Below are 27,242 nucleotides of genomic sequence, written 5' to 3'. Positions count from 1 at the left end.
TATTCGATGTTTATTCGTGGAAAACTGACAAATGTGTGCCCACTTTTAGTAAATTATTACAGAATGCTCCTCTATGTTACAAGTTACATCTCGCAAATCACAGAACATGTTTACAGCAAACACTTTTGCGGTGTCCGATTGACAAAGGAGCCTTTGTAAGAACACATGTGATAGGTGGCGTGTCACATTCAAGACTTCAGTGCGAAAAAGCATGTGTGCGTCTGGAAATTGTCAGTGTCCGCGAGTGAAGAAGCTGCAATTAGCGAGTTTCACGTGGCAGAACCACGTGACTACACATAACCTGTAGAAGTGCGGTTGTTGTCAGGCCTTTTGATGGGGAACCGCTAATTAAGTACACCAGGAGCTAACTTGGCAGCGGGACATTGCACTTCTGGGTTTGCCACAACACCAACGCTCGCGTCAGGTCGCTTTAGACACGTGCAGACGCCTTCGACACTACGTCACAAATGTAACCAAGATTAGACCATCCAAGTCGGGGACATTTCTTCAGGTAAAAGTTGAAACAGCGCACTCTTCTACAGTATAGTGGTGTAGTTCATATTGGAAGACAGGTTGGGAAGGTGGAGATTCGGATGAGGGATGATGTTGCATCAGCAGCAAGAACTCGCCTTGTCAATGTTCGTGTCATGGCTTTGTCTCACAGTGCACAAAGGTAAGGAGATTTTTCTAATTTTTACTTTGATTTTGATCATGGAATCAATGTTATTTTGATGTGCCCATAAGTGACTTGTAAAAACTTCCTGTAGCGGTTACTTCGTATTATCTTTAGACGAGGGATAAACCTTAGCTTAGAAGCTGTCATTAGTTCATTATATTTATTATTAGAATTATGTGATTTCATGTAAGTGAATACGAAGATAGCTGCAATAAGGTGTTTATAAATTCACAGAGAGCTCAAAACTCTTGCGCTAGCGCATCAGTTGAGGTAATTTTTCTGCGCCCATCCAAGCAATTACTTAACCAAAGTGCCACGTAGAGTTGATGGCAGCTTCATGCCTTGTTTCACGGTTTTATTGTAGGACAACAATCCTAGAATCTTGGATACACTCGACAGCAGTGGCCTATCTAGAATACTCACCTTCCTTCCTTTCTTATACCTCGAGGACCGGTGGTCACCGAACAATACACACACACACACGGAGGTCGAGTCCCTGCCTGACAGTTTTTCACTACACTCGTTCGATATCACGCTCGATTCTAATTGGTACATATTTGCAACATGAAATTCAATGAACTGACATCAAACAGGATTACCGATTTATTGTACTCCGCATTTCTTGGTTTTCGCCATGTTATTATTATTATTTTCCCCCTTCATTGTATCATTAAAAAAAAAAAAAAGAAAACTTTAGATCCCGAAACGTACATTCTTTTATCCTGTTTTTTTTTTTTTGCGAGGGAAGCAGATTTTGATAGAATGATGGTGATTTCACAGATAAAGCTAATCAAACTTTTTTTTTTTTTCACACTAGTGATAACCCAGCCCATCATTTTTCAACTTAGTCCTCTCCCTTTGATACTCATCTTCCATCGCGAAACTAATGCCAAGATACCGTAACAGAAGAATTTCTCGGTTGTTTGTTGAATCACCCATTCACCGCTTTTTTGACATCACCCGAGTAGAAGTGCTTCGTAGTGTCTCTTTCAATGGTCCAAAACAGATGATGGCCACTTGGAGCTAAGTCGACTTTCGATGTAGTGTTAGAGAATATAAGAGCTCTTGAAATGTATCAACTTCTGCGCATGCACTGTAAGGACGGACGTTGTCATACTGTAAACAGATCTCTTGGTATCAACTAACACCGTTTGGGCTGTATTGAAAGCTTCAGATAGCTCGTATGAATACCCGAGTATAAAGCACTGTTGGGCTCTTCTTTCTGTGACTTTCCAAAAAAAAAAAACATATTTCCTCAAAACTGCTGTTACCATCACTCGTCCTGTAGGTTAAATGCCAGATATTCAAGCTAAACCAGCATTTTAAAACTTCCGGTAAAAATTTTAGTATACCATTCTGAGCAAAAATGGAGGAAATGAAAGTGGGATATTGAGCACACTAGTTTTGCTACTGTTCTGAATGTGATTGCATAACATTATGTTCATCCAGTTTTGCATCTGTCCTTCTGCCTACACTGTTTTTCTCCAGTGCTACTAATTTCAAGCGGCGCTGTCTAGAGTCTGAAAGAATCTTCAGTGAGGAAATAACAGGTAGTTGATCAGTAGAAATTCCAGAAATGGAAATATCATTTTCAGTCATTTCTAATTAATTAATAATTTAATGGATTGACAAACGCAGAAGTTACCTCCCCTGCCTAAATTTTGTTACACATCTTTTTCTCCTTCCTTCCAGCCACTTTCCTCAACTGGTGTGCTGCAGCAAGGTCAAAGGTGTGCCGCAAAATGGTTTAATGAGACAAGTGGGTGAAACTATTTTCAAGTTACAGAAATTTGTTAATATATGTTATTATTTACTTTTAACTATTCAATTTAAAGTAAATTTAATTATTTATTATTATAGTTATGTACTTATTATTAATTGTTATAATCTGGTCCTGTGCATCTTCCTTGAGAAGATTGATACCGTATAATGTTGCAAATAATTGTTGCTTATAAAAAACAGGTATCATCACCCTGTCAGCAGTTTCGATGTAGTGTTACAGAACTACACTGCTCGACAAAATTAATAGAACACGTAGGAAATATGGTGTAACTCGTGCAGCTTGCGATGAAGCGGGACAAAATTTGGTATGGTGGTGTACCATAGAATAACGATGGAATGAGGAGACGGCCAGAAACTTTGGACAAGCATTAGGGACAGTGTGGACATCTCCGCCATGGTTCTCTTTGATGATATACAAGTACAATGGCCAAAAATGAGCGTACTGTTATGTAGAAACAGCTAAACAACACACACACACACACTATGCAAACATACTCGTATGTTTGCATAGTGTGTGTGTGTGTGTGTGTGTGTTGTTTAGCTGTTTCTGGCCGCTTTGCTACCAGGAAGACGGCTTCCCGGTACTCGTCCACGCCACGAGGAGGCAGGCCCAAATATACTCGTACTAAGCTAAATATAATATTTCCAGTACGCCATAGCACCCATTAGGGATATTTGTAGGAGTTGTATAAGAATTACTAAAAAAGGTCACATTACCGAAGTCGATACAAGATGCGCCAAAATACCTCGTATGATCCCTGCCAACGACTAAATAGGCCTGACAGCTGGGAACCATGCTCGATATAAGGGGTGTCTATATGATTCTGGGGCAATAAATCCCATTCTTCCCCAGCGCAGGCATTAGCTCACTGAGTGACCGAGGAGTTGGTTGTCGGCGTGCAATGCTATGCCCAATGGCATCCCACAAATCTTCGATCGGATATAAGTCCTTAAACGCGCTGGCCACGGCAGTCGTTGGATATCTTCAGTTTCAAGATGTCCCTCCACCACTTGCGGGGTTGTCGTGCATAAAAATAAAATCTGAGCCTAAAAATTCGCACGTAGGGTTCTCAGTACCACTGCGCAGTTACGATACCCCTATCAGAAACATGAAGGGAGTGAGGCTGTTGATCATTATTCTGCCCCACACGAGAACACCGGCTCACCTTAAGTGTCCCTTTCTCTGGTGTTGAAAGGATGGTATCGCATTTCTCGTTGTCTCCAGATGAAATAAAGTGCAGAATCAGTTTGTAGGCTAAAACGGTACTCATCAGAGAACAAAACTGTACATCATTTGTCAGGGCTCCAAATCACATGTTCATGGCACCAGTTTCGACGAGCTCTGCGATGGTTTGGGGTTAATGTGATAAAAACCACTCGCTTCCTTACAGTGGAGTCCACTATCAAGCTTCTTAACACAGTCCGGTTGTAAATGTCTTCACCTGTGGTCGCAGCAACCTCAAGAGACAGTTGATGAGAGGACATCATAGAGTTCCGTCTTGCTGTTAGAGTCTGACAATGGTCTTTTCTGGTTGACGTAGCCCTCGAGCGACCTTGGCCAGCTCTTTTTGTAATGGTTCCTGTCTCCTGAAACTGCTTCCATACTGCCGAGACGAAACTGCGTGACACATTAAGCCAACGTGTCACCTCCACCTGCAGCTGCCTGCCTTCAAGTCGTACAAGGCTCGCCATCTCAATGACATTGACTTGCCATCCTGAGTACTGGAGATGTGGCTGTCCCACTGAGCAAGTCATAAAGCGGGAATAAAGTGATGTGGTTGAACCCGTGTTTTTATAGGCATGAATAATTCGCATAATGTGCGGCTCTGTAAGGTTGTTAGATCGATTTCTATTGGATACTTGGAATTTGAATGTCAGGAAACGGTGCCTTCACGGCTTATTGGCCGTGAAGGCACTGTTTTTTAAGGAGGTGATTATCCCATTGTATAAAGCAATGGTCAGGTCAAGCCACACCTTTAATACTGCATACAAATCTGGAAGCTTCATTTTAGGAAGATTGTGTCTATCATAACGGGCGCAGAGAAGAGCACGAGATTAATGAGAGGAGCAAAAGGATGCTCCTACCAGGAAAGGCATTGGTTCTGCAAATTGCAGCACCTGGTGACTGAGCACATGCGAGGAGATCTGATTGAGGTGTTTAATGCTTTGAATGGATTGTGTAAGCTCAGTGCTGATAGAATCATGGAATCCTTGTTCGGACTTCAAAAACTTTTTCTTTCAGACAGCAGTTGGCTGGTTGTTGGAACAAACTCCCATCTGGTGTTCTTCAGATGGGTAGTTCGAATAGCTTCAACGCAAAACTAGACAAACTGTTACAAGAGATGGATAGGTGATATGGAGAGCGTTGCTCTATATGCTTTCTTGTATCATTTGCCTCTTCTAATACATATTAATATTAATAGCTGCTTAATATATATCCAATTGGTTGCTGTTGTGCGGTAACTAAAGGTATTGACATACTTCAGGCTTAATCTACTGAGAGTAAAATGTATTAAAATACGACATCCTACCGTGTGTCCTTGAAGTACAACTCCGATATGAGAGTACTAGTCGATATATGGAAACATCATAATTAAAGACCAGTGTTTCTGTAAAGCTGTTAATTGCTTTATATCACAAAATGAAATTGGTTCTAGTTACCAGTTCTGCACCACATCGGCATTAATCAGATATAAATAATATCCTCCTGTTAAATCAGTGTTGCTTTCTATCAGACGTCTTAAAACAGTGATGAGCAAAAAGGTGACCCGCGGATCGCATGAGGAACAAAAAACAAAAAATATTAAACGAGACAAATAATTTTATTTCTATAAAAATATTGTTGAAAAGTTTTACGTTATATTAAGTAATACAGCTAATACTTTTAATGCGAAAATATAAATCAAAAGTTTCATCTCTCGTAAAAATAATTATCACTGTATTTGGTTTAATGGCTTTTGTTTAGGTTCTGTATAACAAAACAGCGCGAAATATAAGCACTATCAATATTTTCGTAAATCTTATTTTATTATATAATAATAGTGGCTACCTCAGTACAGGCACTTGCATAGTATGACTGCATTGGTAAATTTTTAATGCACCCACAAACGTTTTTCTCTCTTGCACTGGCCTTAGTGCCAAAAAGGTTGGGCACCACTGTCTTAAAGAAACCATGAATTTACAGTCAATATCATTGACGTTTATTCTCTTGTTTCATTTTGGATTCTATTATGATTGAAGTAATTTGGAATCAAATAAAATGCATCACAGTTTTCAAGTGTAATTGAAATAGCGATGCATAATTCTTAAGAATAATCATTTAGAGAATATTCTTTCACATCACTAGATGGAATTATTGCTTATAATGACGTAATTTCTCTGAATCTGAATCGCTAGCGCTAGCCATCAGGTGTGTCCAGTGCTTCTCCGAAGAAAGTCCTCAGTGTGTGGCGATGCCTCCTTTCCCTCAAGTATGCAATGGAACTGACATGAGATCGTGTTTCGCCCTTGAAGAGAGAACGTCGGAGGGTAAGCAAATAAGTATAATTATATTTCTTAATTATGTTTCTGCATTTATACTCCTGATGACGGCGACTTTTGATTTTTATATACGCTTGTGCTGATTTCACTTTCATCAACTATCAAGGATGCGCACATTGCATTTGAAAAAATATTTCCGAAAGCTGTTTTCTGGAACCTCTTCTTACAGTAACCTCATTCATGATGTGTTTTAACGCCCTCCTAATAAAAGCTTCCCTTCATGACAAACGCAAACATTAAAACTGGTTTCTCTTTCCCTTTTCATGTTTGCCGCGCAAATATTTTGGGTGGGTTCCACTGTCTTTGACTTCACGTGGCTGATCAGCATCCGGTCACTGGGAGAAAGAAAAACTGACGTTTATCGTGTCTAAGGTGGCGAAACCGGATATCTTCTCTAACTGGATCATTTCATCGCGAATAAATATGCACAATATCAACTCTTCGTATACCATTGCTGAATCACTCAGATATGAATATAAAACCGCATCACCATCTCTGTGTCATAAACAGAACAAAGTGGTTATTATTATCGTAGCCTGATCTCAAAAACTAAAAAGTAGTGGCTAACTTGCTCTGTCTAAACAAGCCTGTGTAGCTACTAGTATTTATACTGTTGACTATGGCCATCCCAATTTTTTTTCTTTATCTTATGCTTTCATATTTTACTTTTAGTAATTTTTCCTGTTCTGTTCGATTTCATCTTTGATTTGATTTGTTTTACTAATTTAGTTTTTAAATTACCTAAACCTGAAATTTTCTTAAACTTAGATATCAATTGCTTTTTCAATATATCCGTTGTTATATTAACAAAAGTTAAAACTGTTAATTTTAAATTGAAATTCCGAATGTCCGAACGAACGAAAATGAACCCGCATTCAACAGACATGCAAATATTGGAAGATTTGTAAATTGATAGCGTTTATGAAATCATGTCGTACTAATAAGAGGAAAGTCTTTATTACTTTATAAGGATCTCACTCCAAAAGTTTCTCCTACATTTGGCAAAAACCAGCACCATTTAAAAGGTCAATTACGGCCGACTCCACTCACTAGGCAAACTGAGGCAAACCTAGGTTAACAAAAATTCTGAATAAACTTAGATAAAATTGTCTAATTTAAGTTGTTAAGTTGTGTAGCCTATAGGAGAAGCACTGCAGACCGCAATTAAGACAAACCTTGTTAAGTTGTATAGGATGTAGGGCTAAAAAAAGCCTAAACCTGCGGAAGAGTTTACTGTCATATAAATTAGTGTATTATCATAATTTCTATACAACCCAATAAACCAGTCGAAGTTGTGCAGTGACGTCATCATATCATCACGTCAAACCTTGAATAAATAACGCTTCCCCAGTAAAGAAAACTATTGTTACTTATTCTCTTCATATTGTGAGATTCACTCTCTTGTTTCTCAAAATTTTACTACGGTCGCACGTATAAAGCCGCCGAGGGCGTTGTCTGTAATGAAAGACTGCTGAAAGCCTTGAAGCAGAACCGCAGGCCGAGGCTTAAGATGGTTGAGATCGTTGAATAATGGATGAGTATTATTGCCAAAAGGCCGAAATAAGACCATCGGAACTTAAAATTTCACTGTTCTCCTCAAGGTGGAGTAGAACAAGCTTCTGAGATTTCGATAAGAACAGTGATGAGAAGGCTCAATGAGAGAGTGCAGTGGTCTGTGTTCTCCTGCTTACCTCCATCCACTGGAAATTCCATCTATTGGTGTTGCCAATGTGTTGCTTGGAATCTCGTTGATGATCATCATGTACTCGTTTTTATCAAGACTCATTTTTGCCTGCAACTAGAATTCAGAATTCTTTTCACCTGAGTATAGCAAGAAACCCGTCACCATACGCAGGTGGCACCATCAACGGTTATACTCATGTACTCAATAGAATAATAGATAAATATCTTTATTGTGTACAAAATGATGTATACGGTGTACCCTTCACGGCAGGAATGCCAGGGGCTTCACATTGGCTGGTGGTCAAAGGCCTTGAGGACGGGGCCCACATCGAAGTTCGGGTTCATTCCCCAGGGCCAACAATATAATAAGTTTCAGTTAAATTACTCACAATATATTCATAAAGATGTTGTACAATATTTTTGATATTATATACAATATTATACAGACATCCTTTTCTAAATTTATTATACTGCGACATTACTGTGCAGTTTGTCTGGTTGAGTTTAGGGCATCAAGGATCTCTCTCCAGTATTTGCGATCCTTGACAAATTTGCAGAGGTCGCCTTCGATTGCTTGGACTGTGATAAGCATCTGCTTGGGGAGAAAGCGGTCGCTAAGGGCTAGTCTATTATGGTTGGCTATAACTTTTGGAGCTGACCTCAGTCCGGGTTGAGGGATTATCCAGCAACACAGTTCCCATATGTTTGGCGCCGAGATTATTCCAGTGGTCATTTTGGCAGTTAGTGTGAGGCGTCTTTCCATTATTAGGTTTGGCAGTCGGGCAAAGTTCAGTGCGGTTGCCATTGCAGTTGTTCTTTGCTGGGGTGGACGATGATGTTTGTGTGTGATCCAACGAAGGAGCCAGTATTCAGAGAAGTACACCCGCTAGATATTCGTGGGGGCTGCAGATGCCCATATTTCTGAGGCGTATAACACGACGGAGTATACAGAGGTGTATACGTACCGCCGAGTCACATCCAGATCCTTAACGTGAAGTAGTTGTTGTTTGGAGAAGCTTGGACTTCAGTGGGTTAGTGCTTCAAAGAAAAGACAATTTGGGCTGATTTTGCAGGATTAATAAGTAGTCCAAATTGATTGAGATAGGATTGTAAGTCATGTAGCTTCCGATTGATCTTTTCATTAATTTTTGAGATATGTTCGCCCGGGTTAATCTCGATGTATAGCTTAATATCGTCAGCATAGCAGATTATGTCTTCTCTCTCTCTTGAACAAACGGAATAATGACTGCAGTAAATAATGCTCCGGAGAGGACTCCGCCTTGGGGAACTCCCGCAGTGATTTTTCTTGAGATTATGTCTTGATCCGCTGTAAGAACAATGATTCTGTCTAATAGCAGGGTTGTGATAAACCACCTTGAAGAAGGTGGTTTATCACAAGGTGGTTTAACCACCTAGAAACTCCTTGACTACACCAAAGTATAGACAAAATATCCTTTAGTCCTATGTGCAAATTTTAACGATGCTGCTTGCCAAATGCTTTGTTTATGGACAACATTGCCTTCCCCACCGAACTCGGCTAGTGCAGGAGTATCTGGGAACCGAAGATATACAAAATGGGGAGTGGTTAGAGAGTAGATTCCCATAAAAGGCGAATTTCAAGCGATCGGCCACCCTTTTAGAAGTCTGCGATGGGATGGCATTTTTTGCCCTGCACTTTGGCTGGCAATTTCACTTTATACTTTGTTTATTCCAACTTTAATCCTGACATAAGAGATTAATCGGGTTCATAAGCAAATACGCTTCATCGAATAAAGCTCTCATTGATCATTTGTTTAAAAATACAAATACAATAGTAGTTCTAAAGCTGACTACGAGAGCTTTACTCGATGGCATATATTTGTTTCGATTAAAATTAAAGTGAACACATTATAGCATACGGATGGCAAGATGAGACTTGCAACCGATCCAGGCGATTATACTGAATTACTTTAGCCATATATTTTCATTATATATTTTCGTTTATTTACAAAATGAAAACGCCGTTTTGGTGTTTGCGATTCTTACCTTAATTTTTCCTTTAATTGTTAACTTTTCCTCTCTTAAGCCATTACTGACTTCTTGATATGCCAAAGTTTATTGCTTTACCATAAATAGAAACGTTATTCTTGTCAGTTATCAGTTAAAGATGACTAAATCCATAAGCCACTCCTACGTTCTCATTACAAATTATCATTTTAATTATATTTATATTTATTTATAGGTTTCTACATTTTCATTCGGTTCTAAAATACATATACGCAGTTTTGTACATTTTCCTATTTTAGAATTTAATATTAAATTTTATGTTTATACTAATAAACACCATAATGCACAGAACGAATGGTCCTTCTGTGCGTCTAAACCATTCGGTCCTGCTAAACCATTATTGCTGTAAATAGTTGTTTTGCAGTCAAATGCATTGCCTTGCCTTTGGTGATGCGAAAAAAAGTTAAAGCAGAGCGTCAACTAAAGAATCGATGTTGCATTTAAGAAAGCGTACAGTACTTCATTTCCCCCTTCTCTTAAAAAGGGTCCTTTGTACGAGTTGCGTCGTTCACTGGGAGTCACTTTACAGTTAAATGGCAGATTTCTCAAAGTCCTCCTCAATCATGGCTATAGCCATTCTTGGGTGGAAGGAGAAGGGTTCCTCCGTGAGTTATTCCGGTTTTTCAGCCCGCACAACATGCAACTCGGCCCTTCGTGAGCACACATTTTTACAAACATAGTACACAATGTTATTATTTTGTACCAATATGGTCTAAGTCGCTGATGCCCCTAAATCCTAATAATAAATGCTCAGAGCACTGAAATTAAAATAATAATACAGTACTCTGGCTTTTCGGTAAAGATAATGACTGGTTTTCGCGTGCTCTTTCGTTTTTACGTAGGCGGTTAACCTTTGTGTTCGAAAAGTTAACAGTACTGTACTATTTTCTTCGAAGAAAGCTGATTAAGTATCAGTTGCAAAGTAGTTGCGGCTAATTTTCTTTTTTTCTAGGCCATTTCACTTACATATGAAAGTCATTTATTCGTCTTTTCTATACTCTGTAGTGAGCGCTGTCAAGGTTTATCTTAATTTGAATTTACCCGATATATTAAGTAAACAAAGTTTGTGACGTCATCTTTTGAGACGAAATTAAACTACTTTTAAAATTTCACTTTACGTTGTAATTTTAACTTCAAAAATGTTATTAGAAATTGTTGTTTGTTGCTTTTATGGCGCCTTACCATCTTAGGATAAATTGCGCTGTACGTACTATGTAGGCGCATTATGGCCTTGCCTCCGTAAAGCCCATAAACAAACAAACAACGTAGTATGTATTCGTGTGTGTTCATCGGCCGATTTACATATTGTGCGAGCTAAAAAATCTTGAATAACTCCGGGGGAAATCTTTATTTGCTCCGCTTCATTTCTTAGGGCTCCGATTGCAGAGGCCCTTAAAGATTTCTCCAAACGCGTGACGAAACTTCCAGTATTGTCACAGATTGCTGCATAAAGTATGCACCGACGATAATTATATATACGATAAAATATTGTTTAAAGACGTCTAAATCTTTTTTTTTTTTTCGCATTATTCATCTTATTTTGCAACAAAGAAGTTCAATAAATAACTTCTTTAAAAAAAAATGTATTCTACGTGTTCGAAATAAAATAGTTCATTGCAGATCTAACTATATCTGTCAATTTATGCAATAAATATATGTCTGCGTTAAGCATTCCTTCATGATTTTATCCTCTTTGCTAAAATAGTTAATGGCAAGAGTGGAATCATCTCCACAAATCGAAGCCTTTGTTTTCAGTTCTCTGTACTTTGTTTTCAAACCAGATTTCATTTTTTGCTTACTCTTCCCTTATATAAAAATCTGTTTGTTTTATGATCTCTTGATATATTCATGCGGAATTATCAGAAACATAACTACAAATGCTCTCCTCCCACTCTTTGGAAACACTATAAAACTGTATCATTCATCTTCCGAGTCTTTGAACCCCACATGTGGCGAACCTGACAACATGGTACTTTAACCATACGAACTGATGAACTCCCTAATTACTAGTTGGAAAGCTGCAGAACTGGTATCAAAGGTGGCACCCAGTATTACCCCATTAGTACCACAAGACGATTAATTTAATTATCCAAACAAGCCATTTGTACAAAGTTTGGCAAACAAAAAAAGACATGATCATGTTTAAATTTTATTTCAAAGTGAAACTCCGTAAATCTAATTCTAACTCCCACCCTCCTTCAGCGCATTCATTATGTGTGTGTACCCATTTAGTAAATAATGCAAGGAAACAAACTTTTATCTGCATGGGCCAAATCTCCTATCATTCATACTTTCCTCGTCGCCAAGAATGACTACAGTTCCGCTTTGAACTTTGCCAAACTCTCCACCTTAGCGACTTCATGAGATTCACACTTCTGTTACTGCCGAAAATTTTATATTTGTGCCCCCTAGTTCTCGCCTCTCCCGCCAGTGAAAATATACCCTTCTCATTCATTTGACAGATTCCCATCAGGGCCTTATATGTGTCAATTAAATAAATAAAATAAAATAAAATAAAAAAAAATATATATATATATATATTGCTATTATTGTATAAAATGTACAAAATTCTCATCACAGCTGTAAAGCCGGGGAACAATTATGTAAACCTATGTCTACTCAATAATTATATATTCGATGGCTAACTTACCTATATATATAATTTGTATTATGAATTGTAATTTTGCCTATAGCTATATTATTGTAATAACTAACATATAACATATATATATATATATATATATATATATATATATATATATATTTTTTTTTTTTTTTTTAAATATTAGATATATATACAGAAAGAGAATCGGATCTAACAGGCAGAAATTGAGCAGGGGTGCCACAAAATAAAATAAATTACATAGGGGTGCCGTTATTAAAAAAAGGTCGAAAACCACTGTATTGAATGCTATTATAAAAGTTTTAAGAATTCGGTAGCCCTAAGTTGTGTAGTTGGCAGGTTTGCAGACCGCACCTTACAAGCTGATCTTTATTTGACATCGATTAGAGTCCTTTTCTGTTTGTCCTTTTTTTAACCCTTTCTATAGAAGCTCTGTTTATATATATATATACAGTATATAAAACATATATAAACTTATATGAAATAAGTAATAAAAGAAAGTTAGAAACGAGTCTTTTCACTAGTAACGAGTCTTTTCACTAGTAAATAAACCCACATGTAATTTATAGTTAGCACTCACTTTCATTATTTTTGATGCACTGCTATTGTCGGGTTAGCTATTAAATTTAACATAGTTGCTGTTGCTGCTATAATTTTAAAGTATTTGGACTAAGACGAACTGGCAAATAGCAAACAGAAAAAGATAGCTTTAGCCAATTTTGATAATATATATTGAACTGTGCTAGCTTTCGTCAACGTACATTCAGTGCATCCTTTTATCATTAATTTGCTTCTTCATCATTTTATTATTATTATATTATTTTATTGTATTTTATTATTAATTATGTGTTTAATTATAGGGTATAACACTGAAGTCCAACTTGGGTTACTTAAATATTTGGTCTTATGGCTCAATAGGTATACTTTTACTCTGAATACCTATATTCTGTTTTCTTATTAAATTTCATTTGGCATTTAGGTTCCCTTTGAATACAGTTCAATAAACACTGTAGTATATATATATATACAGTGAAACTTCTCCTAACAGACGCCTCTCTTTAACGGACATCTCTCTCTTTAACGGACATCTCTCTCTCTCTCTCTCTCTCTCTCTCTCTCTCTCTCTCTACAACAGACATTTTCAAATTCCCCAACTCTCCTCTATTGGTTTTAACGTGTTTTCAGCTTCTGTCTAGCGGACATTCTCTGTAACGGACGCGGACAGGCAATCTGAACTGTTTCGTTTAGATTAGCACTTAATTTGATCTCCCCATAACGGACAGCGGGCGAGCTCACGGCCCTTTTTCTAGGAACGTTTCTTCCACGTATTACCCCAATCGTGTGCTTATTTTCTATTTCCGATTCTCTGAATTTTATCAAGGTTTACGTCGCGGTTCTAAACCCTTTTTCAAGAATTTTAAGGCACGTGTGAATTCGGTGTGTGCAGGGGGGGGGGGGGTTGTCGGCAGAAGCGGATTAAGGCCGGCTGAGGCCCGGGCGCAGAAGAAAATATTGGGCCCCTTAAAACAAAAAGAGAGAGACAGAGAAAATAAAAATAGATGTTAACCATTTTTTTAAATAAATAAAAAATATTATGTACTATTAATGTTTTATTTCCAATAAAAATTTAATATAATATGTATTATATTATATTCGCGTCTTTTTTTAATTTGTCTTTTTTCAGCCCCTCATAGATGTCGCTTCATTTTTCTAGCTACCATTGGTAGCCTATCAATGAAAAGAAAAATATAAAATTTAATAGTCTGATGATTAGAATACTAGAGAAGAGATTTTTCGTTATAGTGCAATAAATTAATGAATAATTAAAATTCAAAGATTATTCATAAAGTACGAAAATCCAGGCGCTGATGTAAGGAATTAATTTTATCTTAATATAATTTCAACAATTTACGATGTACGCGTATATCGTAAGTCTGCACTGCAGGATAACCTTGTAAGTTTGTACTTACAAAGTACTTACAAAGGAGCAAATACGATTCTATTCCTCTGATGAGCGGTAGTGCAGCCGCGCGGGGCCTATGCAGCGTAGTATATGCATAGTATGCAGCGTAGTAATGAAATAATGAAAATAAGCGAATATAAACATACTATCAAGTTTTACCGCCGATTGTAAACTTGTACGTAATTAAAATTGCACATATAAAACCAAACTTGGTGTCATTAGAAAAAAGTGTAAAGTTGGGTTTTTTAGGGGCCCTTCAGAAGTCGGGGCCCGGTGCGCCCGCCGTTAAATCCGCCTCTGGTTTTAAGGTATGTTGGTGTCCAACGGCTTCTGGGATTTCTCCCATCTCCGCGGGTGTGCGTTGTATCGGGTCAGAGATTTTAAGGTGTGTATATTGTGTTGTGCCCTTTGTTTTTGGCGCATATGACCCGCGTAGTCCATGCGCCGCCACTCCTGGGATTTCAGTGGCTAAGATTTGAGACCAGATTTGAGAAACTAAGATCTAAGACCAGATTTGAGAAACTAAGATCTAAGACCAGATTTGAGAATGAAATGATCGCTGTTTCTTGAGCAATGGTTGTAATTTTAACAGTTAGTCGGTCTCAGGCAATAGCAAGGTTTTTTCCCCCCAGATCTGGGGTTTTTTCGTCCAGAAAACAGGCAAATCGACCAGAGAACACACGCAATTTACAGACAAAATTATATTATATTCGTAGATTATATTATATTGGTAGATGTAATCATTTACAGGGGACCCTAATACCAAAATTTTTGTAATTTTAGCAGAGGTTGTTCGCTAATAAGTTGTTCTTGGGGCAATAATTTCAATGAGGCATTTGGCCCATACACAGGCGTCACCTATTTAGATTTACACCCATGGGGCATGAAAAAAAAAAAAAAAAAAAAAAAAAACGTTGTGTAAGAGAAAAGTGGGGAGGCAGAAGATTGGAGGGTAGGAAACAGAAGGAAGTGGCTGACAGGGATGATGGGCCCTGCAGACAATGCTGCTTGGCACCTATGTAGGCGTCACCTATTATATAGCGTCATGACACTTTGCCCCTATATAGGCGTCACCTATTAGATGACGAGGCATTTGGCCTTTACACAGACGTCACCTTTTAGATGACGAGGTATTTGGCACATATACAGACGTCACATGTTAGACGACGAGGCACTTGGCCCCTGTATAGGCGTCACTTATTAGATGACGAGACACTTGGCCCCCATGTAGGCGGCACCTGTGTTAGATGACGAGGTATTGGGCCCAGAATGAAATAGAGGAGGATTATTGATTCTTAGAACAATTCTAAGTTTTATAAAAATTCACTTGTAATAGTATCTTTCTTGTACGCATCTTACACAATCAATTTCTTGTGTCAAATGTCTTCCAATTCCTTGACATACAGCTCTCTAAATCGCCACAATCTTCTTATTACACTGCTTTATGTCTACTTTTTATAACCCACGTTTTATAACACGTTCCCACCCACGTTTTATAACACGTTCCCACCCACGTTTTATAACACGTTCCTATTCCGTTTGCTTTCCTCCCCAAGTGTTCCGCTGTAGAGCAATGTTCTATATTATTAAAGCCGCCGCCTGTATTACCTCATTTTTCATTGACTGTTACTTCATATGTGTATTTTGTAGTAGGACTACAACAACAGGGCAACTATTGCTGTTCACCAAGGAAACAAATTGTAACAAAAAATTTTAAACGTTTGCTTTTTACAAAGAGTTAATTACTTGATTTAAGAAGTTAAATCCTTAATCCCCTTCTGTTAGTTAATGACTAACAGAAGCGGATTAAGTCCCCGGGCGCAGAAGAAAATATTGGGCCCCTTAAAAAAAAAGGAGAGAAGCCGGGAAAATAAAAATACATGTTAACCATTTTTTTAAATAAAAAAAAATATTATGTACTATTAATGTTTTATTTCCAATAAAAATTGAATATATATGTATTATACAGTATTATATTCGCGTCTTTTTTTCAGCCCCTCATAGATGTCGTTTCATTTTTCTAGTTACCATTGGTAGCCTATCAATGAAAAGAAAAATAAAAAATTTAATAGTCTGATGATTAGAATACTAAAGAAGAGATTTTTCGTTATAGTGCAATAAATTAATGATTAATTAAAATTCAAAGATTATTCATAAACTACGAAAATCCAGGCGCTGATGTAACAACAGGAATTAATTTTATCTTAATATAATTTCAACAATATACGCGTATTTGCGTATATCTTAAGTCTGCACTGCAGGAGAACCTTTGTAAGTACAAAGGAGCAAATACGATTCTATTCCTCTGATGAGCGGTAGCGTAGTATGTGCATAGTATGCAGCGTAGTAATGAAATAATGAAAATAAGCGAATATAAACATACTATCAGGTTTTACCGCCGATTGTAAACTTGTACGTAATTAAAATTGCACATATGAAACCAAACTTTGTGTCATTAGAAAAAGTGTAAAGTTTGGGTTTTGAGGGGCCCTTCAGAAGTCGGGGCCCAGGGCGCGCGCCCGGTGCGCCTGCCGTTAAATCCGCCTCTGTTTGTCGGCCTTTCGTCTTTTGAGTTTCAGTGTCGTGTGAAGTGCACAATGTCTTCTCGTAAACATTTAACTTTAAAAGATAAAGTCGAACTCATTAATGCGTATGATCGGCAAAAAAATAGTGTTCGCAATCTCGCTGCAAAATTCAAAATCGGGAAGATGCAGGTAAGCGACATCCTAAAGAAAAAAAATGAACTGCTCAAACAATTTTGGCAACACGGAAATGATCAGGTTCAAAAATCATTCCCGAAAACTGTTGGACTTCAAATTTGACAATGTTACGTATGAGTGGTTTTGTCGCGCACGTGCTAAAAAAATTCCCATTAATGGGCCTATTATTAGGGAAAAGGCTTTGGAGGTTGCGAAATCTATGGGAGTAAATGAGTTCAAAGCTTCTGTGGGATGGCTAGACAAGTTCCAAACTGGGCATAAAATTTCTTGGAAAACCATAAGTGGTGAAGGTGGATCTGTTGATACTGGGGTTGTAACAGAGTGGACCGTCAAATTGGAAGATTTATGTCGTGATTTTGAAGCTAAGGATATTTACACCTGTGACGAAACAGGGTTGTTTTTTAAGCTCTTCCTAAAAAAACAGAGTCTAAAAATCTAAAAGTGCCAGGGCGGAAAAATTTCTAAGGAACGCTTGACAGTACTATTGTGTACAAATATGCTGGGAGACTTTGAACAACCTCTTGTTATAGGAAAACCACAAAATCCTCGTTGTTTCAAGGGCATAAAGTTGAATCTTTTGAATGTTGACTGGAAGTCTAATAAAAAAGCGTGGATGATACAAGATATCATGAGCGAATGGATAAGTCACTTTAGCCAAAACATGATTCGTCAGAACAGAAAAATTATTCTTTTCATGGATAATGCTGCATCTCACCCGCACATTGAATTGTCCAACATTCAAATCGTTTTTCTGCCACCAAACACATCTGCAGAGTGTCAGCCCTTGGATCAAGGGATAATAAAAAATTTTAAACTTCACTACAGAAAACGTGTTTTAAGACATCTCATTGCAAACATGAACGATGTAACATGTGCGAGTGACCTTGCAAAGAAACTCAGCATCCTAGATGCGATTCAGTGGATTTCCTCTTCAGTAAACGCAATTAGAAAACAAACTGTCGTGAACTTTTTTGTAAAGTCTGGCTTCTCAAACGCAAAAATTTAAGTTGTGAACAGCAATGTGGAGCACCAAGAAGAACAAGAACTTCAACATCTATTGATAATGTACGATACTTCCGCTACAAGTGACCCTGGCTACAATGATATAGATTCGAACCTCACTACAGAAGATGGTGCTCTAGACATCAACGACATTATCATCGATATTTTTCAAGAAGTTCCTCATGAGGATGAAGAAATGGAAGGAAGTCATTCTGTCGAAGAACATATTAACGACGAACCGCCGATGAAAATAGAAGAAGCGCTCATACAAATCAATCGTTTAAAAATGTTTTTCGCCGCTGAAGCAGATACCGAAGGACTTTCGATGGTTTCTTCACTCCAAACAATGTTGAAACAAAATTATCAACCGCAAGAAGGTGCAGAAGAAAATAAGTGATTACTGTATGTATTTTTCTTAAGATAAAGTCATAATATGCATAGTACAATTGTATGTATATTATTTACAAAAATATTGTTCAAAATCTGTATATATTTTAATTTAATTTTACATTGAACGTTTAACGATTTTTCTTTCTTTTTTTTTTTTCTCCCTCAGACTTCTTGTTAGCGGACACTTCTCTCTAACGGACACATTTTCGTTCCCCATTGCTGTCCGTTAAAGGGAAGTTTCACTATATATATATATATATATATAGTGATATATATATATATATATATATATATATATATATATATGTGTGTATAAATAGTGCATTAAAACCAATAGAGATAACAGAATGATAAAAATTGTTTGGACAAACAAATGCACCAAAGCGCGCAAAGCAGCAGCAAAGGATGCAGATGTATATAAAATAATATAAATGCCAATGCAAGCAACACTAAAGGCCACAAGGAAAAAATAGATTAACTATAGAATAAAGATTGAAGCCAGCAAATGGCAAACCGGAGTTAAAAACAAGACCATCTAAAGACTGAATAACAGAGATGGGTGTAATTGATGACATAGCATCAACGCAGTCCGTTGATGCTATGTCAGGTGTAGTCCCCCGATGAAATACCTGATTTAGCATCAATATTTACTTTGCTGACATCAGATTTCATTATTTATTAATTTCATATTTTCTTCCCCGTTTCGGAGTACTGTATTTAGCAAATTTTTTCCCGCCTTTATCTGATGTAGGCTATCGTAACTTTTGACGTTTTGATGTAATTTTTTAAGCTTTCCGGAGTTTCGAACTGCCATCTTTACTTTTATTTATCATATTAATTATAATATACATATATATATATATATACAGCATCAGCAAAAAAAAAAAAAAAAAACTCTTCCCATTTCACCTATCCGGTCACTCCAAACGTTTGTCTAGTTCAGCCTTAAATTTATTTAAGCTATCAACTTCCACAACAGGTGGAAGTCTGTTCCGGCAATCAACTAGCCGCTGGCTAAAAGCAAACTTCCGCACATCTATTCTACAACTGTCTTTCTTCAATTTGAATATAGCCCCCTCTCAAGTTCTTAATCTGAGCAAGCTGAAGTATCCCATCAGCATTGAGCCTGCTCAACCCATTCAAGGCCTTATACACTTCAATCAGATCACCTCGCAGGTGCCTAGTCTCCAGATGCTGCAACTTACGGAACTTAAGCCTCTCTTGGTAAGAGCACCCCTTTGTTCTTCTCACCAATCTTGTTGCCCTTCTCTGTACTCGTTCTAACAACTCTACATCCTTCTTAAAATGAGGCCTTGTGAACTGTACGCAGTACTCAAGGTATGGCCCGACCATTGCCTCTCTGCTAGCAAAAACCTGTGTATCATTGACAAAATTCCATGACCTGCTTTGGTAGCCTGTCTGCACTTCTCAGAGAACTTCATATCTGACTGCACGATTATCCCCAGTTCTTTTTTATTCTCCACCTCCCTGAGTGTAGTACCACACACTTAGTACGTTTCTCTTGGGTTACTGCCACCCATATGCAGTACTTTGCATTTGTCAACGTTAAACTTCAGTTGCCACTTCTCAGCCCATCTAACTTTTTTGTAGATCCTGTTGCAGTCGCATACTGTCTTTACTGTCATTAACAACCCTGCCAACCTTTGTATCATCTGCAAACTTGGACATTGAGCCTGATATATGTATTAGTTTTATGTGCTGTATTAGTATTATATAGGGTGTCCAAAAAAAAAAAATTATACACACTTTGACTGTTAATAAGTTCTCTGTTTGCTTTCATAAATTCAATTTTATAATTTTATAAAGAATAAAAAATGTGAGAAAAAAATATGCATTAACGCTAGTGTTCAAATTATTCTCCATTCTCATCCAGTCATTGTTGACATCGTCAAGAAACTGAATTTCATAATTGCCTAAGATATCTCTTGATATTGCTACACATTCTGCTTCAATAGCTTGCCGTAATTCAACGATTGTTGCTGGTTTGTTTGTGCATAAACTTAAATTTTGAGGTATTCCCATAAATAAAAATACAATGGCGTTAGATCTGAAGAACGCTGAGGGAGGTCAACTCTGCCTCTTCGTCCAATCTATCTGTTTGGGAAAGTTTCATCCAGCTAAGCCCTAACATCGGGATGAAAATAAAATTCATCGTCATCCTCAAATAGCTCACGAATGTGTGGGATGATTGGTTGCTGAAGCAAGGTGAGTTAAAACAGCACCAGTAACAGTTGCATCCAAAAAGAATGGTCCAATGAAACCCAAGGATGATAATCCACACCACGCTGTAATTCCCAGTAAATACACATGTTGTTTCTCGGTAACGTGTGGTTTCTCGGTTGCCCAGTACGAAAAATTGTGGGGATTAATTGTACCATTCAACTTGAATGCTGCATCATCACTCCAAACGATCTTATTGGCAAACCGAGCGTCCTCTGCAAGATTTTCTTAAAAACCACTCGGAAAATTAAACCCTACGATCGATCAGGATCATCTTCGTTCATGGGCCTGCACTAATCTTGGAATGTACCTTTTTAATTTTGCGCGCTTTAAAATGTTATGTACGCTAAATTTGGGGATTGCCGTTTCACGAGCAGCTTGTCGGGCAGATTTCCTTGGTGTTTGTCGGAAAAGTTCCAGCACCTATTGTGATCTCGTGGGGCTCGTGGATGTGTGAGGTCTTCCTGATCGTTGCCTATGTACATTTTGTACAGTGCCACCCGCTTCAAACTTATCACAAATACGCGAAATTGTGGGATGCGTTGGTGGTTCAGTGTGGTATTCACTCCTAAACTGTCTTTGAACTGCGTTGATATTTTCCTACTTCCAATACCACTTCAACACAAATTTCCGGTGTTCAAATATTAGTTTGGTCTTCTTCATTGTTACCACCAACTTGAAACTGAAAAATAAAAAAGGTTACTGAGTTATGGCCTGATAAAATGTGTATACATTTTTTTGGACACCTTGTATGTATTAGTTTATGGAGAAGGTTATCGTAAAAGACACCTGGATAAATCTATGGCGAATATAGATGAAGGATGATAATATACAAAAACTTATCGCTGTGTACCTACAATCTGAGTGACTTCCTAAAACGGTTTTATAACCTCATTACTGTAATTAAACCCAAATTGGTCAGGGAAGGCTTTCATTTCGTAAACCAATTTAGGTTTTCGTTCTTATGGTAGAATAATAGCAATGCATTCTAATGTGGAATCAAAAATAAAAAAAATAATAATAATAAAAAAAAAAAGAAAGGAACGAGACTATTATTATTCCTTGTTCCTTTATAAAGAACTGACACTTCAGTATTTTGAAAATTAGATATGCTTATCTGTCTATAATCAGTCATTGGGAATTCTTAGTAGAATAATTGTGCTACCTGATAGCTTTGATGTAGAAGTTTTCAGGATACCAAATTGTATTTAAAAATACTCACGTGTTGCTGAGTTATACATTACTGGTATTTTCAAGGTCACGGTACTTCTACCGAGTCAGCCATTTGGGTGTTTCCAGGAGATAAAAGAAGTTTTCAGGATAGAAGTTTTCAGGATACCAAATTGTATTTAAAAATACTCACGTGTTGCTGAGTTATACATTACTGGTATTTTCAAGGTCACGGTACTTCTACCGAGTCAGCCATTTGGGTGTTTCCAGGAGATAAAAGAACTACAGCAGTGCCACTTGCTTGTTCAGTGGCGACTAGAAATTCGGCATAAATTGCGTAAAATTATTAAATTGTGACATCACAAGGAAGCTTCATCACTGAATAAGAGCTATTCCATTTATATGGTTGCGGCAGGTTTAGTAGATCGGAAGCTTAAATCCCAAGCCCGGATAAATGGTGAGGGTTGACGTCAGGAAGGGCATCCGGTCGTAAAAACTATGCCAAAACCAATAGATGTGTTCCGGTTAAGAAGTTAATCCAACTAGAGGAGAAGAAGAGGATGTAAAGTGTGAATCGAGAACATTGAATACCGACCCCATATAACGTGGGAAAAGGCGAAGACAAAGAAGAAGAAGAAGACATGCTTATCTGTACTTCAGTATGTAAATGGTAAAAACCATAATAAAATGCATTGCCTGGGAAATTTTATACTTAAAACATAGGGTAAAATCCGATACTGCTAACAAGTGCGTAAAACAGGAACAAGATTGTTTCCTGTTTTACGAATAGCATAACAGCCCAAGTGTTAAAATAAATAGTCAACAGAAAGTAAAAGAAATGTATATGAACGAAGACTATAAAAGTTAGCTGGTTCTCAGGCAGTTTAGCAATAAAATAACTTAACTATCATTATTAATTTACTTTTTACGTGGGCTATAAAAAATTACTATTGATCAGGTATGGAACATACTGCCACTCCCTATACTACTTTTTTAGTGTTTATTGGGAGCTCTTCAGTGAGCAGCTAGGTAGAACATAACGACCCAAAATAAAGAGACTGCCTGATGCGTTTTACTTTATACACGTTTAGGCTCTGTTCAAGTCTCAAGCGTTTAGGGCATAAGCCTCAAGATATGAAGGAGTCTAGACTATGTATAAATATAGTGCAAATGCATCAGGAATACATAGCTATATCTGAATAAATCGGATTATTAATAAAACGGCATCGTTTTAAGTTATATCTCATATTGTGAATACCTTCACAACGAGTTGCCATGATATTGCACTACTTCGAATAAGTAACGCTTCACCTAAGGAGAAGACTAATGTTACTTATTCTCAGATGGATACCACCACCCAGACGGCACCGTTTCAGGGCTATTTGGCCCTTCTTCGGTGGGTGGGTAGGTACCCGAGTGATGCAATGATGGCAAAACAGTTATGAAGTATAACTCCACAATATGAGAGATGCCTGATGGTGTATCATGTATTTAGACTCAAGCGTTTAGGGCATAAGCCTCAAGCTATGAAGGAATCTATGTATTCCTGATGCATTTGCACTATATTTATACATAGTCTAGACTCCTTCATAGCTTGAGGCTTATGCCCTAAACGCTTGAGTCTAAATACATGATACACCATCAGGCATCTCTCATATTGTGGAGTTATACTTCATAACTGTTTTGCCATCATTGCATCACTCGGGTACCTACCCACCCACCGAAGAAGAGCCAAATAGCCCTGAAACGGTGCCGTCTGGGTGGTGGTATCCATCTGAGAATAAGTAACATTAGTCTTCTCCTTAGGTGAAGCGTTACTTATTCGAAGTAGTGTAATATCATGGCAACTCGTTGTGAAGGTATTCACAATATGAGATATAACTTAAAACGATGCCGTTTTATTAATAATCTGATTTATTCAGATATAGCTATGTATTCCTGATGCATTTGCTCTGTTCAAGTTATATTATTCTTGGGTATGAAGTTGCAATGGTGCTTGTGCATTTTTGCCATGGTTACGTGAAGGATTTAAATTTTGGCACTGTATTATCCGTTGTTGTAGCGCACTCTAACGGATGACAGTTGTGGTGTCTTGTTTTCGAATTGTTCGTTTATATAGTTTTCTTTTTTTTTGGGGGGGGGGGTTCTTTGTTAAGGTCAGGTCTTTATGGTTTTTTTTTTTTTTTTTTTTTTGTAGCATTTTTTTTCCCATAAAGTGTCAGTTTGTGTATTTTAATATGCTTTCTTTCATCAACCGGTGAAATACCACCACTTTTCTTATTGGAAGCTTGAAGTGGTGAAACCCATGTTTAGTCTCTAGAGCAAAGTTTCCGGCATCCCTCTCCCCCCATACTTCTCCTTCAACCCATGCACAGTACTAAGTGCTATAGGTTTTGATACCTTTCGTGTTTGGGGTTTTCATAAAAAAAAAACAAAAAAAAAAAAAACGATTTTTTCCACTCAGTATTCTGATTTGCTTGGTTCCTAATGGTGTAAAGTTGATTCATTTTGCTCTTCTCCCTCCCTCCATTCTTTCTTTGCTCATTTTTTTGGTTTTATGGGACAGTCAGTGTGAAGAAATGAGTGGATCTAGTTGTATTACAGTAAAGTCTATAAGATTGTCTCGTCATTTTCGGTCTTCCGTTCTGCCTGGTTCCTTATTCCTTACTGAAACCCCTCTCCATCCAAAATGAATGAATGAATAAATAAGTAAATCAACCCTAAACAGCTGTGTAAGGGAATGCTAACATGTCCATATCTGATGATCTTTTTATAGTGCAGATTATCTGGTGTTCCTGTTTAGGTACTTGTCAAAATGGTAAAAACTTGACTAAACAGTGGTTAGAGCCACTTAAGTATTAACTAACGCTACTCATTAACTGCCTTAAGATTATTATATTTTCTGACCTATAAACATATTATTTAACTTCCCTGATTAAGTAACAGATGTTTTTTTTTATATGCGCACAATAAAAAAATACAGTTATCAAATTACATTTTATGATAAGATTACTAATATTTGCTGCTCACTAAGTTTAGATTGAGACAAACAGAATTAGACAAATAGGAATAATTTTCTGTAATTATTCGTATACGAATACATTTATTATATTTTTCTTATATTCTCTTGTGTCAATGCTGAAGTTATTCAATGAGTTGAATATATTATGTTAGTTTAGTGCAGTTATCATCCGTAAAGCAAGGAGGAGAGGAACTATTACCTGATTATTACATAATTATTAAAGTGTATTGAACTGAGGAATATCGCCTCTTTGCCAGACGCATAACGTGAAGAGTGCTGCCATCTTTTGAAATAAAATTGAACTAATTTGTACATCATAAACTATTTAGAAGACTAAGTGCACAAGGCATAATATGATATGGGTTGAAATTAATTATATAATATTGGTGTAAATACACCATAGTTTACCCATACGTTTAACTACATAAGTAGTGTTAAGGCATCGTTTGATTTTATCTCATATTGTGGCTACCTTCACAACGAGATACCAGGTATTGAACTACTTCGAATAAACAACGCTTCTATAATAGAGGAGACTACTGTTATTTATGATTTATGTACGCTGGTAATGCAAACATGCCATTAACTTCAAAACCGTGATCACCGCCCACCGATGAGTGAACCAACAAGCTCCGAACCGGTGCCGTCTGGGTGGTGCTCACTGAGAATTATTATTATTCATATAGTGCAAGGAAGCCTGAGGCTTATGCTGTACCAGCCAACTCTGAATTACCCTGAGAGAAAGAGAGAGAGAAAACAAGAGTCAGAAATAAAAGGGAATCACCAAGAAAGAAAAGAACGATGATATCCAGCTCAGGACCCTGGGTGTGCCAAGCCCATACTCACCAGATGTGAGCCCCTGGGATAAATAAATAACAGTAGTCTCCTCTATTAGTGAAGCGTTGTTTATTCGAAGTAGTGCAATACCTGGTATCTCGTTGTGAAGGTAGCCACAATATGAGATAAAATCAAACGATGCCTTAACATTACTTATGTAGTTAACCTTATGGGTAAACTATGGTGTATTTACACCAATATTATATAATCATAAACTATTTATACATTCGTAGAAGTTGCCAGGTGTCCGATATTTGAGTTTAAAGTCTCCGGTGAACAAATTGAGCAAATATCGGACATGTAAATGTCCGGTATTTTAAATTTTGCATCCATTGTATCTATTTAGATAGAACTATATTTTGTAATCTATACACATACAAAAAAAAAAAAAAAAAACCTACAACTTAACCAGAATATAAAGTTTCATCTGTTCAATGAAATACAATTTCTGTGGACAGATGAATCGAACAGTTATTTTCAATAAAGTTTGAGCTTGGTTCCATTGTACTGTATTTTAGATTAGTACTTGTTGCTGTAGTCTACCCTCTCGAATGTGCGAAACCGGAAGTTGTGTAAACGAAACAGGAAGTTGTATAAACGAAACCCGAAATTGTACAAAAGAAACCGGAAGTTGTGCAAACGAAACAGGAAGCTGCGGTTATGTGCAACAGATAGATGTTCCAATTTTCTGAGGTCACCTGGCAACCCAGTGCATCTGATATTTATAAAATGTCTTTCTCTCTTCTACACTATAATATTATATCTTTATCATTTTGTTCAGGCGAACTACTTCGTCTCATGCGTACCTGTAGTTCAGTGGAAACTCCCAGTGAAGACTGTGAAGAAGGTGTTGGGGAAGAAGGTGTTCTCATTGTGGTGTGCCATCGTCTATGTAATACAGATGGTTGCAATGCATCGGTGAAGCCCTCTAGTGGCAGCAGCATCAACAAATCATCGGTTTATCTATGTTGTATTTTATTGTTTGTAAGATTGTTTTTCACAGTGTAATTTAAAACTTCCATGCCGAGTTATTGTTTTGTGAATCTAGTGGCTGGCCGTGTAAATTAGATCTTTTTTATAAGGTGTCTTCATATTGTTGGAGTATATAAATAAAATAGATTTCTAGCGACTTTACCTTGGCCTGCAGTTATTGTAATTGCTTACAAACGCAGAAAGATGCTATCATCTCTTGACAAAAATGAGAATTTAATGTATTTGTCTTAATAATCTCTGAGCCTGTTTTATTTTTCGGTATTTAAACACAACAAAGTAGTTCTATACAAAATAAGTTTTATAACTGTTTCTTGTTGATACAATGTGGGTTACACAAAAGATTTTTTACATTCATGAACCAGAAGAACAGTTAGGATAGCTCAGAAAACTTAAAAACTTAATAATCCACAGTTTGGTACCAAAATATGTAGTGTTCGCCATCATGAACGATAATCTCACTAACACCTGTGAAAAAACAAATAAAGCATATTTATATACATTAACTGTATATATATATATATATTTAATACAAGTTGACACAGCCTAATCTTATC

At 37.2% G+C, this 27,242-nt stretch overlaps 2 protein-coding genes across 2 annotated transcripts in view; one reads left to right on the top strand and one right to left on the bottom strand.

Moving 5' to 3' along the window:
* The first annotated feature begins 57 nt into the window (after nt 1–57).
* On the top strand, nt 58–26,745 carry LOC150081589 (uncharacterized). The gene is made up of 3 exons (XM_090379451.1): nt 58–673; nt 5,855–5,986; nt 26,477–26,745. Exons 1-3 carry the CDS (start codon nt 601–603, stop codon nt 26,701–26,703), a joined length of 432 nt encoding a protein of 143 aa, XP_090235577.1. The 5' UTR covers nt 58–600; the 3' UTR covers nt 26,704–26,745.
* Nucleotides 26,746–26,968: 223 nt separating this feature from the next.
* The window catches only part of LOC150081588 (uncharacterized protein CG3556-like), a 36,522-nt gene continuing 36,248 nt past the window's right edge, over nt 26,969–27,242 (bottom strand). Inside the window, exon 4 of the mRNA XM_090379450.1 lies at nt 26,969–27,153. Coding sequence (XP_090235576.1) covers nt 27,086–27,153 — 68 coding nt within the window. The 3' untranslated portion in view covers nt 26,969–27,085. The remainder of the gene's footprint in view (nt 27,154–27,242) is intronic.

Source organism: Mastigoproctus giganteus, chromosome 8, assembly GCF_048544385.1.
Source record: "Mastigoproctus giganteus isolate SK-2022 chromosome 8, ASM4854438v1, whole genome shotgun sequence".
Lineage (NCBI taxonomy): Eukaryota > Metazoa > Arthropoda > Arachnida > Uropygi > Thelyphonidae > Mastigoproctus > Mastigoproctus giganteus.
This window is presented reverse-complemented; position numbering and strand designations above follow the sequence as displayed.